General features: G+C 34.1%; 1 protein-coding gene and 1 pseudogene across 1 annotated transcript; both read left to right on the forward strand.

The window, feature by feature from the left end:
• The first annotated feature begins 6,173 nt into the window (after positions 1–6,173).
• LOC130939493 (uncharacterized) lies at positions 6,174–12,180 on the forward strand (annotated as a pseudogene).
• Positions 12,055–13,479, forward strand: LOC130941559 (HMG-Y-related protein A-like). The gene is made up of 2 exons (XM_057870112.1): positions 12,055–12,308; positions 12,726–13,479. Exons 1-2 carry the CDS (start codon positions 12,258–12,260, stop codon positions 13,218–13,220), a joined length of 546 nt encoding a protein of 181 aa, XP_057726095.1. The 5' UTR covers positions 12,055–12,257; the 3' UTR covers positions 13,221–13,479.
• The last annotated feature ends 3,418 nt before the right edge of the window (positions 13,480–16,897 follow it).

A 16,897-nucleotide genomic window follows, 5' to 3' on the forward strand; every position in this document is an offset into this window, starting at 1 on the left:
CTATATTACCAATAAATCAACACCAATATCACATTTATCAACATAATCCACTACTCAGCTTCACAAATCATGCATCCTCAACCTATCACTATTAATCATCATTATCAACTCAAAATTCATCATTTCATCAATCATAATCACACAATTAAATCCAATAACTCACCAACCATTCAAATCCAATCCTATCCTATGGGTCACTAGTCTAAGTGTCCATGAATATTATATACTACATAGAGAAAACAAAAACCATACCTTGGCTGATCCCCAATATGAACCAAATGAGCTTTCAACCAAAATTCAACCACCAATGGAGCTCCAACAAACACCAACAAGCTCCAAACTCACAATAATCAAGCTATATACATATAAATCACCACAAAATTAACCTAGGGCTCAACATAAATCAAAAGTTCACAAGAGATCAAAGCCTTTTATCTTTCTCAACAAATTTGGATGGCAAAATCCAAAGCTAAGTAATGATTAGGGTGAACCTAAACACCAAGAATCACAAGAACTCACTTAGCCCCAAGCCCTAGGCACCCAAAATTTAGAACTGGAAGGATTTCGAGCTTACCTCTAGAGTTTCTTGAATGGGTTTTGTAGAGCTCTTCGCAAGAAATGCGTAGCAGCTGACGACACGCAAATCGGAGCTCTATAGCTCAAAATATGAGCTTGGGAAGATTGAGGTGATTAGGGTTTCTTCTTCCTCTCCTTCCCTCTCTCAAATCTTAAGTGTGTGTGTTTATGGAGGCTAGGGTTCATTAAATGAACCTTTATATATGTTGGACTTGGGCCCAACTTGAGACCGGTTCAATCCGTTAGTGTTTTTAGCCCGTTTGGCCTAACTTCGGGCCAAACCTTTAAAATTAACGCCCGGTTTTCTGTTTCTAATATTTTTCTAAGGTTTTTGACTCTTTCAACTTTTTTTTTGCATAGCACCGGGCAGACTTAAACCGGTTCAACCGATTCAACTGCCGATTTACAGTTTTTCACGGTTTTTCACAGAAAACACATTTTCTAACTCGGACAGACCCACTGAGTCCAAAAATGATGTTTAAAACACCAAATTCTTAGTCTAACTTTTCAGAATCAAATTTGGACAATATAACTACTTAATTAATCGGTTTGATTAATTACGGTTCTTACACAAAGCTATGGACAACAGTTGGTATGGCATGAAAATGGAAATACTGTGCATGCTAAAGAAGGCAGCGACTCCTCAGACAACAAAGTAAGTGGAGCATAATGGAAAAAGCATTGCATGCCAATGGAGACAGCTTCAATGGGAAGAAGGTACAAGGAATTGGAAGAGGCAATTAGAAGAATTGGAAGAGCAAGCTACATCTACAAAGATGACCTCACTTCAACATTGAAAGATAAGGAAAATAAAGTGATATAAGAGGATCATCTCAAAACACTTGAGCTGAATCTTTTTCCCTTCAATTTGTGCTTCATTCCAAATTTTCTTTGTTATGGTTATCTAATGTCATCTTTCTGTATTTGAAAAAAAGGCTTATGAATGTGAGTTGAAAAATCCATGAGAGAAGAGGCAAGAGAGATGCATGAAAAAGCCAAAGAATTATTTCTGTGTATTTGTATTTGTTGAGCTAGGATTAGTTCCCCTTGCCAAGTTAGGATAGCACTTGGTGTATCTGAATCTAGTTAGGTTCTCCTTTCAAGTTGGGACAGCACTTAGGTAGTTAGGCTTTGGGGTAGAAAGCTTAGTGAAAGATACTAGATAAATTAGGTTGTAATTTATTAGTCTTGGTGTTTGTAATCAGTTTGATTATAGTGAAAATTTCACCATGGTTATGGTGGAGACTGGATGTAGGTTTTATGGCACTTGAAAATCGAAGTAGGATACATGCTGGTCTCATTCTCTTCTTCCATTCTCTGTGTTTTATCTGGTTTTAGAGACAAAACGTGAAAAATCTCCTGCATAATTAGCTTCCGCAAAAATAGAGCATAAGAACTTTATTTATGAGTTAACTTGATTCAACCCCCCTTCACAAGTTCTAGCAATTCCATCACCTTGCATTTTTTATTCATAATCCACGATAAGGTGTAGCAGATTATGATTTTGTATTTTGAGTGTAATCTATGATACCCTGTAGCAGATTATGTGTAAATAGTAAATCGTGGTAGGGTACAGCAATTTACATAGAGTTGGTTTAGGACAAGAATGTAACATGTTTACGAAAGTTACATTTGCGTAAATTTGATCTCTAAATGATTTATTTATGTAACTTGTCCCCAAAATTATGTCATTTTGGGTGGGTTCTCCTTAGAAAAAAGAATAGAATTCATATAAAAGAAAACCATAATAAGTGCAATAAAGAAAAAGAAGAGAAAAATATAAAAAAGAGAGAGGAAAATAGAGCAAAACAAAAAGGAAAGCGGACATAGTGGATTCGGAACGGTACAGGATCATATGATGGGTTTGGAACAACATGGCGTTGATGAATCTGGAATGACACGGCAATGATGGATCTGGAATGGAGTTGCGACATGTTTGCTTTTCTTTCCTCTCTTCTTGAGGAAATGAATATCCCCTATTTTCTCTTTTTTATCTTTAAAGTGGTGTGATATTTATATGAATATGATACAAGGAATGAGGAGTGATATTATTAGGGTTAATATTTTACTCTTATGTTGGAGATATGGCCTACTCTTCTATTTGAGACATGAAATATAGGCACACTAATAAAAAAGTCTATGAAAGTGGTAAATACTATAACAAAGAAAAAGATTAACATAATGCGCCTGCAAGAAACGAGATGGGTAGGGATGAAGGCAATGAAGTTATATACTTCAGGGTTTAAGATTTAGTATACAGAAAAGGTAAATAATAAAAATGGAGTAGTCATTATTATGGATAAACAGTAGAAGAAGGATGTGGTAGAAGTCAAAAAAATAGGCAACCAAATCATCATTATAAAATTTATAGTAGAAAGGAGTGTTTTTAATGTGATTGGCGTTTATGCACTACAAGCAGGTTTGGATGAACAACACAAGAAGAGTTTTTAAGAGGAGCTAGAAAGTGTAATCCAAAACATACCTTTGGGAGATAATATTTTTTTAGAAGGAAATTTAAATGGTCATGTCGAAAAAAATGTGAATGGATATAAGAGAATACATGGGGTCATTGTTTTGAGAGGAGCTAGAAAGTGAAAAACCATCTTGGACTGCTCAACTTTTGATCTTCTTGTCGTGAATACTTGTTTTAAGAGAAGAGATGAACACTTTATAACTTAAACTTATAAGAGTGGTTTTAACAAGCTCTCAAATTGATTTTCTTTTGCTAAGGAGAGTCGATTGAAAATTTTGCAGTAATTGTAAAATTATTCTGAGAGAGAGTTTGACAATGCAACACAAGGTACTTGTCATGGCTTTTCACATTAAGCAAAACGTGATGAAAAAATATCAAAAGAAGAACCCAAGAACAAGTTGGTGGTAGATGAAAGGAAAGAAATACAGAAACTTCCAAAGATAGATAAAAGAATAAGCAAAGTTGAAAGAATATTGAAGTACAGATGAGATGTGGAATGAGATGGCAAACGTTATCAGAAAAGTGACAAAAGAAAGTTTGAAATTAGAGGGATTAGAGCAAGAGACAAGGAATAATAGTAGTGGAATACAAGTGTACAAGAGAAGATAAAAAGTAAAGAAAAAATATTTTAAGGAGTGGTATTTAAGCTCCAATGCTAAAAATTGAAAAAAAGTATAAGATTGCCAGAACAAAAGCGTATGAGGATCTTTATCAATCTTTAGTTACGAAAGAATGAGAAAAAAGTATATATAAGATAACAAAGAGTTGAGAAAGAACAATAAAAAATTTGGATAAAGTGAAGTGCATCAAGGGTAAAAATAGTGAGGTTTTGGTCTAAGATGAGAGCATTAACGAAAGATGAAAAAGTTACTCTTATGAATTATTTGATGAAGGACAAGTGACTTTTTCATGCTTTGGTCGGTTACACGAGAAAAGAAAACCAAAATTTCAACTACTATCAAAGAATTCAAGAGTTCTAAGTAAGGAAGGCTCTAAAGCGGAAGAAAAGTGGAAGAAAAATAGGACTAAATAATATTCTGATTGAAGCGTTAAAAATTTTAGGAGGGAAAGATGTCTTTTTGTTAACCATATTTTTAATGAGATCCTAGTGTCCAAAAGGATATTAGATGAGTGAAGAAAAACTACCTTGGTCCATGCTTCTAAGAATAAAGGAAATATAAAAAATAGTGAAAACTACAAAGGGATCAAACTAATAAATCATACCATGAATTTATGGGAGAGGATAATAGAACAGGAGTTGACATAGAAACACAAGTTTCGGAGAACCAATTTGTCTTTATGCTGGGTAGATATATCATCGAAGCTATACTTGTTAAGAAGAATGATGGAGAGATATTAATTAACAAAAAGGATATATACATAGTGTTTATTGATTCGGAAAAATTATATAATAAAGTACCAAGAGAGGTTTTATGGAATATGTTAAAAAAGAAGAGAATAAGGATTGCATATATTCGTATAATTAATGATATATACAATGGGATTACAACTAGTATGAAAATTCAAGTTAGTGTGACAGAAGAGTTTTCTATTGGTGTAGGATTCTACCAAAGATCATCTCTAAACGCATATCTCTTCACATTAGTTTTGGAGGTGCTTACTGAACATATTAAGGAACCAATACTATTGTGCCTGATTTTTGCCGATGACACCATCCTTATGAGAGAAACAAGAAAGATTTAAATCAAAATTTAGAGCTGTAGAGAAGAACTTTAGAGGATACAGTTTGAGCATAAATTGTAGTGAGATAGTATATATAAAATGTAACTTTGTTAGGCAAGAAAAAACAATAATACAAAAGTAAAAGTTAGAGAAACTATCCGCCACAAGTAAAGTACTTTAAGTATATTGGGTATATCATGTAAAATAACGGAGAAATTGAGAAGGACGTAGAACATCGGATACAAGCGGGCTGGTCAAAGTGGCATCGTGCGTCTGATTTTATATGCGACAAAAAAATACTTTAAAACTTAAATGAAAATTTTTATCGCACTACCATTAGATCGATTATGTTATATAGAATAGAGTGTTGGGCGACAAAAAATGAACATAAACATAAGTTAAGTGTGATAGAGATAAGGATTCTAAGATGGATGAATGGTTACACACGTATGAACAAAATAAAGAATAAAGTTATAAGAGAAAACATTATAGTAGTATCTATTATAGAAAAGATAATAAAATATCGACTCAAGTAGTTTAAATATGTGAGAAGAAGATTAGCAGAACACCCTATCACAAGAATAAATGAGATAGAAAATGGACGAATGACAAATGGTGGAGAAAAACCTAAACAAAACCATATATGAAGAGGTAAAAAAAAATTATGTGTCAATAGTCTCACTATAGACATAATACATGATGAGATGCAATAATATTGTTTAATCTATATAGCCAAATTCATTTAGTAAAATAAGGTTTTGTTGTGTTTGTTTATTAAGATTTATCTTTTTTTTTTGGTAATATCTATTTAATTTATTTATTTTTATTTATCATAAATTATACTTATGTTTAAAATATTAATATAGATAAATTATAATACAGATAATCTAAAATAATTATAGACGCTACATGATAAATTTGTGTTAAAAAAAACTTTGAAATGACTAAGGATATATTTGATTTGTGATTTTTTTCAGTTTTTATTTTTAATATTTTTATTTTTTAAATTTTGTTAAAAAAAACAATAAAATTATGTTTTGGATTAGGAAAAAAATTTCACTTGTTTCAATTGGAAAGAAAATAATACAAAAATTTTTTTATGGTGACTCTCACACAAAATTTCTTTCCAATTAGCAAGAAAATAAGAGAAAGTCCGTTGTGTTTTTTTGTATTTTTCCAATAGTAACCTTGATTATATATTGTTATTATTATAAAATTAGTTTTAATAATTTTCATAAATTATCACAAAATAATTTTTTCCTTAAACAATATATTTATTAATTATATCGATATATACATTTATAATTTGTTATAATATTTAAAAATACCAATAAAAAACTCCGCCTATGTTACACTTGCGGTACATAGCCGGTCCCAAGCCCGGATAAAGGAGGATGGTTGTGTTAGGTCTTCGGCAACCAACATAAAAATATAGCCGAACCCCCATGACATGAATCAAAGACATTATTGCGCTAAAGCTAGGTCGTTGCCCGGAAGCAACGCGCCGTATGGCTCGAGTACGGTGTCAAAGCAAGAGCCGCTGCATCGGTGCCCGGATGTAGTGTTAGATGAGCAAGGGTTCTCGCGTTTTCGTGAACGGACGAGGGTAAATAAGCTAGTTCACAAAGGAAAAGATAAAGGTCGAAGCGACAGAAGGTTGAGATTTGGGACATGGAACATAGGCACTCTAACAGGAAAGTCCATGGAGGTGGTGGACACCATGACAAGGAGGAAGATTAACATTATGTGCCTACAAGAAACGAAATGGGTTGGTGCAAAGGCTAGGGAGTTGGATACTTCTGGTTTCAAACTTTGGTATACAGGAAAGGTGAAGAATAGGAATGAGGTTGGAATAATTGTGGATAAGCAGTGGAAGAAGGACGTAGTGGATGTCAAGAGGGTGGGAGATCGGATCATCTCTATCAAACTTGTGGTGGAGGGAGGTGCTTTCCATGTGATTAGCGCCTATGCACCGCAAGTGGGTTCGGACGAACAACACAAGATAAGGTTTTGGGAGGATCTAGAGAGTTTGGTTCAAGGCATACCTTTGGGAGATAAGATTTTCTTAGGAGGAGATTTAAATGGCCATGTTGGGAGAGAAGTGACTGGATATGTGAGTATTCACGGAGGCCATGGTTTCGGGGTTGATGAGCGGATAATTTGTATGCTTTTTGGCATTGTTTTTAGTATGTTTTTAGTATGATTTAGTTAGTTTTTAGTATATTTTTATTAGTTTTTAATTAAAATTCACTTTTCTGGACTTTACTATGAGTTTGTGTGTTTTTCTGTGATTTCATGTATTTTCTGGCTGAAATTGAGGGTTCTGAGCAAAAATCTGATCCAGAGACTGAAAAGGACTGCAGATGCTGTTGGATTCTGACCTCCCTGCACTCGAAGTGGATTTTCTGGAGCTACAGAAGCCCAATTGGCGCGCTCTCAACGGCATTGGAAAGTAGACATCCTGGGCTTTCCAGCAATATATAATAGTCCATACTTTGCCCAAGATTTGATGGCCCAAACCGGCTCTCAAAGTCACCTACAGAAATTCCAGCGTTAAACGCCGGAACTGGCATAAAACTTGGAGTTAAACGCCCAAACTGGCATAAAAGCTGGCGTTTAACTCCAGAAAAGGTCTCTACACGAAAATGCTTCATTGCTCAGCCCAAGCACACACCAAGTGGGCCCGGAAGTGGATTTTTCTGTCATTTACTCATTTCTGTAAACCTTAGGATTACTAGTTCACTATTAATAGGATCTTTTGACATTGTATCAGTACCTTATGACCTCATAACATTTTAGACGTTTCATTGTGTACCTTCCACAGCATGAGCCTCTAAACCCCATGGTTGGGGGTGAGGAGCTCTGCTGTGTCTTGATGGATTAATGCAATTACTACTGTTTCTTATTCAATCATGCTTGCTTCCATTCTAAGATATCACTTGCTCTTAACCCGGATGAATGTGATGATCCGTGACACTCATCATATTCTCAACTATGAACGTGTGACTGACAACCACCTCCGTTCTATTTTAGATTAAGTAGATATCTCTTGGGTTCTTTAATCGGAATCTTCGTGGTATAAGCTAGAACTGATGGCGGCATTCAAGAGAATCCGGAAGGTCTAAACCTTGTCTGTGGTATTCTGAGTAGGATTCAATGACTGGATGACTGTGACGTGCTTCAAACTCCTGAAGGCGGGGCGTTAGTGACAGACGCAAAAGAATCACTGGATTCTATTCCGGCCTGATTGAGAACCGACAGATGATTAGCCTATGCTGTGACAGAGCATCAGGGACGTATTTTCACTAAGAGGATGGGAGGTAACCACTGACAATGGTGAAACCCTACATACAGCTTGCCATGGAAGGAGCCTTGCGTGTTTGATGAAGAAGACAGTAGGAAAGCAGAGATTCGGAAGATGGAGCATCTCCAAAGCCTCAGCCTACTCTCCATTACTGCAAAACAAGTACCTTTTTCATGTTCTTTTGCTTTTTACAATCAATCCTGATAATTTCTGATATCCTGACTAAGATTTACAAGATAACCATAGCTTGCTTCAAGCCGACAATCTCCGTGGGATCGACCCTTGCTCACGCAAGGTATTACTTGGACGACCCAGTGCACTTGCTGGTTAGTTGTGCGGAGTTGCAAAAGTGTTATTGCAATTTCGTGCACCAGGGGTGATCAATGCCGAGGGTAAAACTATTTTGGACTTTTTCTCAACTTTTGATCTTCTCATCGCAAATACATGTTTTAAAAAGAGAGACGAACATCTTATAACCTATAAGAGTGGCATGACAAGCTCTCAAATCGACTTCTTCTTGTTGAGGAGAGTCGACCGAAAATTTTGCATTAACTGTAAAATTATCCCGGGAGAGAGTTTGACAACACAACATAGGGTGCTCGTCATGGATTTTCGCGTTGAACAAAAGTTGAGGAAAAGACATCATACGAAGAACCCAAGGACGAGGTGGTGGCGGATGAAAGGTGAGGAACAAAGAAGCTTCCTAAGACGGGTAGGAGAAGAGGCAAAGTGGGATGGGAATGGAAGCGCGGAAGAGATGTGGAGGGAGATGACAGAAGTTATTAGAAGAACAGCAAAAGAAAGTTTTGGTGAATCTAAAGGAATAGGACCAAGAGACAAGGAGTCCTGGTGGCGGAATGCGAGTATACAAGAAAAGATAAAGATAAAAAGGGAATGCTTTAAAGAGTGGTCTTTATGCCGCAATGCAGATAACTGGAAAAAATATAAGGCGGTTAAGAAAGAGACAAAAGTGGCTGTAAGTGAAGCAAGGACAAGAGCATATGAGGGTCTCTACCAGTCTTTGGGCACGAAAGAAGGAGAAAAATGTATATATAGAATCGCAAAGAGTCGGGAAAGAAGAACGAGAGACTTGGATCAGGTTAAGTGCATAAAGGATAAGGATGGAGAGGTGTTGGCTCAAGAGGAGAAGATTAATGAAAGGTGGAAGAGCTACTTCTACGAGTTATTTAATGAGGGACAGAAGACTCTTCCGAGCCTTGGTCGATTATGCACAAGGGAAGAAGATCAAAACTTTGACTACTATCGAAGGATTAGAGACTTCGAGGTAAAAGAGGCTCTAAAGCAGATGAAAAATGGCAGGACAGTAGGACCTGATAATATCCCGATTGAGGTTTGGAAGGGTCTTGGAGGAAAAGGCATCAACTGGTTAACCAAGCTTTTTAATGAGATTTTAGGGTCAAAGAAGATGCCTGATGAGTGGAGAAAGAGCACCTTGGTACCTATCTACAAGAATAAGGGGGATATACAAAGTTGCGGAAACTATAGAGGGATTAAGCTTATGAGTCATACTATGAAGTTATGGGAAAGGGTGATAGAACGGAGGTTGAGAAAAGAGACACAAGTAACAGAGAACCAATTTGGATTTATGCGAGGCAGATCTACCACTGAAGCGATATACCTATTAAGAAGGATGATGGAGAGGTATCGTAGTAATAAAAAGGGATCTGCACATGGTGTTTATTGATTTGGAAAAAGCGTATGATAGGGTACCAAGGGAGGTCTTATGGAAGGTTTTAGAAAAGAGGAAAGTAAGGATCGCATATATTCGGGCAATCAAAGACATGTATGATGGGGCCACAACTAGTGTGAAGACTCAAGGTGGTGTGACAGAGGAATTTCCTATTGGTATAGGATTACACCAGGGATCATCCTTAAGTCCATACATTTTCACATTAGTCTTGGAAGTACTCACAGAGCACATCCAAGAGCCTGTGCCATGGTGCATGCTTTTTGCCGATGATATCGTCCTTATGGGAGAGTTAAAGGAAGACCTAAATAAGAAGTTGGAGTTATGGAGAGAAGCTCTAGAAGTGTATGGTCTGCGCATAAGCCGTAACAAGACGGAATATATGGAATGTAAATTCAGTCTGAGAAGGAAAAACTCCAATATAGAGGTGAAGATTGGAGAAAACATCCTACGAAAAGTTAAAAGTTTTAAGTATCTTGGGTGCATCATACAGGATAATGGAGAGATTGAACAAGATGTAAATCATAGGATCCAAGCAGGTTGGTCAAAATGGCGGAGTGCATCTGGTTTTATATGCGACAAAAAAGTGCCTTTAAAACTTAAAGGTAAATTCTATCGCATCGCTATAAGACCGGCTATGCTGTATGGTACGGAGTGTTGGGCGGCTAAAGGGGAGCACGAACATAAGCTGAGTGTGGCAGAGATGAAGATGTTGAGATGGATGAGTGGTCATACGCGATTGGATAAAATAAGGAATGAAGATATAAGGGAGAGAGTTGGAGTAGCACCCATTGTGGAAAAAATGGTTGAATCGCGTCTCAGGTGGTTTGGACATGTGGGAAGAAGACCGATAGAACATCCAGTCAGGAGGGTGGATGAGATGGACGATGGACAAAGAGCAAAAGGCAGAGGAAGACCTAAAAAGACCATTCGTAAAGTGGTCAAACGAGATCTACATGTAAACGGTCTCTCTGTAGACATGATACATGACAGAGCACAATGACGTCGTTTGATTCATGTAGCCGACCCCACTTAGTGGGACAAGACTTTGTTGTTGTTGTTGTTTGTATTTAAAAATACCAATAAAAATAAATAAATATAAACAGTTATATTTTATTTTATGAAAAGAATAAATATCTCATTTTATATATTAGTTATTTTTTTTCTCTTTATTCCAATAATAGAAAAGAAAATATAACTTTCTCTTTTTTTTTCAATTTTTTTAAAAAAAAAATTCTCTTATTTTTTCTTCTTTCCAAACGAAGCATAAAAGTGGTAAAAGAGTAATAAAAAAAATAATAAGAGACAAAAATATATTTTTAAAAAATTATTTTAATTTTTATCAAAAGATAAATATAAATAAAATAAAATATTTATAAAAAGTCAAATGTTAAAAATAAAATTAGGGTTATTCAAATATTAAAAACAAAAATAATATTGTATCTAAAATTATTTTATACATAATAAATTTATTTATTTTTTTTTGTATTTTAAAAATAATCTCTCAAAAATATTTCTTTAGTGATTCCATTTCCAAAATCCAAATAGATATATTCAGTTTTTTTAAAAAATAAATAAATTTAGTTAATATATATCTTAAAAATACGTGTTAATATTAATAAAAATTTAAAAACATAAAAATAATTAAATTTTAATAATTATAGTCAAATATATTTTTTTTATGATATTTAATATGATCTTAAAACATAAGTTAGCAAAATTCAAATAAAATAATAAACAAACTTATTAAAGAAAAAAAAAACACACTAAAAAATTAAGACTCTCATCTAAAATAGAAATAAATCTTCTCAATTTATTTTAATAATTAAAAAAAATATTTTTTATTATTAATTTTATAAATAAAAAATATTTAAAAAAATTAAAAATCATACCTTACTCTTCAAATTTTTTTTTTTTTCACAATAGAAAGAATTCATTCTCATTCAAAAGCTACATGGAAAGAAAAGACAAGAGTGTACCAACCAAAAGTTTCCGTGACTCCAACGCACACACCTGCCACGTCATCGATCCTTGTGAGTTCTGACCTTTTTCTTCATTAATTGATCCTCGCCCAGACAACACCCCTACCTTACCTTAAAAAATTCCTATGAACTAGCACAACATATGCCACGTCATTGATCCAAGTTACCTTCTTCACAAAAAACCTCCACCGTTAGATTACCTTCACTTCGGTGATTCCTGGCCGTCCATATTCTCGATAGATGAACGAACAATAGAAGATTGAAAAAATAAAAAAGGAAGGGTAGCATTATTTTTTGTTTAAATTAAATTTTTCCCAATTTAAAATTTATTTATTTTCCTTTAAATTCAATCCTCAGATCACTGCAGTGTCACCCATATCAAAACACTTTCCTGAAAATTTTCGGTTTTTTTTTTTTTTTGAGAACTTCCTCTGTTTAGAATTTGCAGTTTTAAGGCTTTGTTGTGAGCGTGAGTGAACTGCACAAAAAGCTTTCATAGATTCTTCATTCATCAGCAAACAAACAACTTCAATGGCAACCGAAGAGGTTAATAAGCCTCCATCACTTCCTCCTTATCCTGAGGTAAATTCAATTCATACTCCAAAAATCAAGATTTACTTTTTACCTTTTGTTCAAAAAAAAAAAAAAAAAGAAAAACTCGAATAGTTTTATAATAAAGTTGGAATTTTTATTTTGGATCTGACATTTGCACCGACCTTGGTGTTAGATTTTGTTCAGTTAGCTGAAAATTTAAACATTTTTAGGAAGAGAAAGGGAAAGGAATTAGGGTTTTTGGGTAATTCAATTTTTTTTAAAAAAATCCATTTTTCCTCCCTCTCTGTAACGAATTTTACCCAAACTTGGAAACCCAGTAAAATAATCTATGGTTTCTACAGTAGGCAAGATCTATTACTGAAAAAGATTCCATTTTTGAAGATACAAACTGATTATTCCATCTGGGTGTAGCTGTTACTGATCATGGTATGGTTCTTGTTGTAGATGATAATGGAGGCATTGGACGGACTCAATGAACCAAATGGATCCAACAAATCAGCCATATCGAGGTACATAGAGTCCACTTATGGAGAATTACCAGAGGGACACACAACACTCCTCAATCACCACCTCAACAAGATGAAAGACAGTGGGGAGCTTGTGTTCTTGAAGAACAACTACATGAAACCTGATGGTAGTCCGCCACCAAAAAGAGGCCGTGGAAGGCCGCCGAAGGCAAAGGAGCCACTTCCTCCGGGAACTGTTTTGTCATCCCCAAGGCCAAGGGGAAGGCCACCAAAGGATCCAAATGCACCACCAAAGTCACCGAAAGCAAAGCCTTCAGGTGGAAGTGGTAGGCCTAGAGGAAGGCCTAAGAAGATTCCCCGGACAGCGGCGCCGCCTCCACCGTCGCCGTTGAGTGCTCCTTCTACCCCTAGGGGTAGGGGTAGGCCTCCAAAGGTGAAGCCTCAACTGACAGAAGTGAGTGTTGAGATATAGAGAGAATATAAGTTCTTTTGGGTGGTCAAGAAAGAAGAAAAAATCATGCTTTGATAGATTGGTCTTTGTAGTAGTGGGCGGGGGTGTGTGTGATGTCTAGAATCTTGTGTTCTTTGTTACTGCCTTGTAAAATTGTGTAGTGGTAGTTAGATTATGATGATGAGGCTTTGTTTTTCTTTTTTATTTTCTCTTATCCTAATTATCAAAAGAAGAGGGACAGTGACTTGAGCTGATTATGATGATGATTTGGTTTTTCTCATAGCTGTGTTCTCTTAAGTTTCTTTTAACTTAGAAATTCATATTATTGTTGAAAAGAAAAGGAAATGGTGTTGTTTCAGATTTTATTAAGTTTCAATGGTCAATGCAATGTTAACCCCTAATTGAGTCAACGTGGCACTGTATCTAGGATAAGGGAAAAGAAAGGATCTCAATGAAGAATGATGTAAGAAATTTGAATGTATAACCTCGTACGGCGCAGAATAGTTGTACAATTATATTCCTCTATTTGTTTTCTGTTCCCCTTTGATAAGACCTGGGTATGTGTTGTCGCAGTTATGAAGTGTGTCACTAAAATTTCTTATATTTTGTGAAGTGGCTTTCCTAGTTTGGTTTAACCATTTTAAGTTAATCGTAGTGTTGACTTTTCGTCCTCTCAAGTAATCATGTTGGTAGATGTTGGCACACTTTGTGTTGGTGGAAATTAAGATATTTATGTGGTCTCTAATGAGTTTTGTCACAATTGGAATCAAATTGAATTCATGAAATGAAAAGGGTAAATGTATTTGGGATTCAATAGAAAGAAGTGATTTGTGTTTTACTACATTTTAATTTTCATATCAGGTTATGATACCTATTTCATTATGCACGATTACATGATATGTCAGTTTAGAAAATATGATATAGTCATAATTCTAATTCTAAAATCTTAATTGAATGTCTTTAGATAATGGAATGAGGAATAAATCAGAGTACATAATTGACAGTCATTACCACATATATAGAAGTAATAGAACTATAGATGCATTAAATTATGATTTATGACTATCAAATTCTAAACGTGACAAATTACTTGGGTTTTTGTTGTTTAAGGTTATTTAGATTTGATTTGGTAAAATTTTTACTTTTTAAAAATAGCTTATAAAAGTTAATTTGTAGAAGATTATTTTTTAAAAGTTATAGTATCTATAATTCTATACTTGGTAAATGAAATTACAAATGGCTTTCAATAAGCACAAATAACAATAAGTGTATTTAGTAAAATAATTTTTAAAATTTAAAAATATTATAATTGACATTAATCTAAAAATTAAATTTAAATAATGTAAAAAATTATATTAAACTTTTTAATTTTAATAAACATAAGTTATTTTTCAAAAAGCTTTATCAAATGAACTCTACTATCTTGGATGTGACGGTTTCACTTTCTTTCATTTGATGCTGTGTGGTAGCTATTTTCCCAATGTAATTTCATTCATCAACTGATATATTCTGTAATTAATCTTGTCCTGTATTCTTGTTCTAGCAGCTAAAGTATGGAATGTGTTCAATCAAGCAGAATTTTAGGAATAGATAATTCCTACATCCTATTGACCTATTATAATTTAATACGTGCATGCTCCCATTGTTCCTGACTTATTATGGTAGTGCCTCACGCAAAATAGCATAAAATTAGGCAAAATCGGCATCAGGAAAACTGAAAATTTGAAGTTTTTGGCCGAACATATTATGATACTATATAATGTAATAGTATAATACAATTTGCTTCAGTAATTTTTGCTGTTTTTCATTAAAAGTCCATCTGTCCATGTGTAGAGCAGGTAAAAGTCTGACCAATTTTAAGGAGTGAATAAGAAAAAGAGGAAAAGAGAAAGTTTGTAATGCTTACAATTATTATTGTGGTTGTTGTTGGTATTATGTCATCATGCATGTGGAACCAGAGAAAAATTGAATTAATTTCTTGGAGTCCCTACATTATATTTGGAACGTTTGGCAAAAATAGTGATGGTTTTGATGACATGAAATGGTAGGTTCCATTTATTTGGAGAAAAGCAGTACCACATTATATTGGCAATAATTTTGACTTACTTTTTTGTATAATTAAATGTGATTGTGTTGATGTTTATGTATTAGAAGAGAAGAAGTTACATGGATAAATAAATCTGAAAGCACTTTCCACATGCAACTTTTACTGAAAATATGATGTCATCTATTTGGCATATTACTCAATTTCAATTCATTTTTCTGTCTCATTCCACAACTGTTTTTATAATAATCTATGATAACATACATAACTATCAACTACTATTGGTATATCAACTCTCTCTCTTTTATAATCATCAAGGCTTAGTTCAAATACTTGATATTTGTTTTTATTGAGAAAGATTTTGGATTTGAATTTCTGATTAAATGTGAGATTCTATTTATTTATTCCACAGGACATATGTAATCTGTTATTTATTTAGACAGAAGTTAAATTCACATGAGGTTTTATTATGAATTGACAAAGGGGAATGCTAGGGAGACAATGAGTTTGGTGAACAATATGAACAACCACCAATCAAATAAAAACACACTATACTTTTAAATTAACCCTCTAAATTTTAATATTAAAATAACCATCCGTACACTAGTAAAATGAACATCCAATATATCTATTGTTTACATTGTTTAATATTTTCATTGTTCACCTATATTTTTCCATTGACAAAATAGTTCATATTTGAACAATATTAGTATCGTTAATGCTACACGTATGTTTTATAACCAAGTTTAATTAAGTTGACATAAGTCTAATTTTAAAAAAAAGGCATGCATATGTCACTGCTTCTCTTTCTTTATATTTTTTTAGCATAAAATTTTTTGTTGAAAAACACATTTATTGATATAACAAATTTTTACACATGGTACAAAAGTTGTATAGAGTAAAAATTTTATTGATACAGTATAAATAGTTTTAACCATAACACAATTTTTTATATAGCGCATAAATTTTTGTTACGAATATATTTTGTTGGTTGAGTTAATTGTGGTTTTTAAAAAAATTTATGTGTGTCAATATTCTAAGTATGTGGTTCTTTAAAATTGTGTGCCGTACACAATTTGTGTTGTAAATCGAAATTTTTATGCTATAGTTTTCTAAACATATATAAGAGAAAAAGAAAATGAAAAAGACGTGTACGATGATGATGGAGAAAGATGAAAAGAAAAAAAAAAAGAGGTGAAGAAATCAAACAAGGGAAGATGTTGAAGAATAAGAAGACAACAATGACAAGGTCTTTTCCGCCGGACGACTCGTAGGAGGTGAGAAGGGCCCTTACTCCGTAAGGGCCCTTACTCCGTCCCACACAGTGTATTACTATCGGCCCTACCAGGCAACATCTACCTACACAAGCTCGATCAGGAGATAGGAAGGATCCGACAAAAGTACGAAATTCCGAGAAGAAGATCGGTTCTATTAAGGACAGGTCGTATTGATGACCAAGAAAACTCTGGAGAAGAAGCAAGGTCGTTATTAAAGAAGAAGTGAAGTTGAAAATGAATAAACGATGATGATGTTGAAAAAGAAAAAAAATAAAATAAAAAAGAAGACGATGGTAAAGACTACGCTCAAATAATGAAACGCGCGTAGAAGAAGATGGCCTTGATATTGAAGAAGGAAAAAAAAAAGCGCCCAGAGA

This window comes from Arachis stenosperma, chromosome 7 (assembly GCF_014773155.1).
Source record: "Arachis stenosperma cultivar V10309 chromosome 7, arast.V10309.gnm1.PFL2, whole genome shotgun sequence".
Classification (NCBI taxonomy): domain Eukaryota; kingdom Viridiplantae; phylum Streptophyta; class Magnoliopsida; order Fabales; family Fabaceae; genus Arachis; species Arachis stenosperma.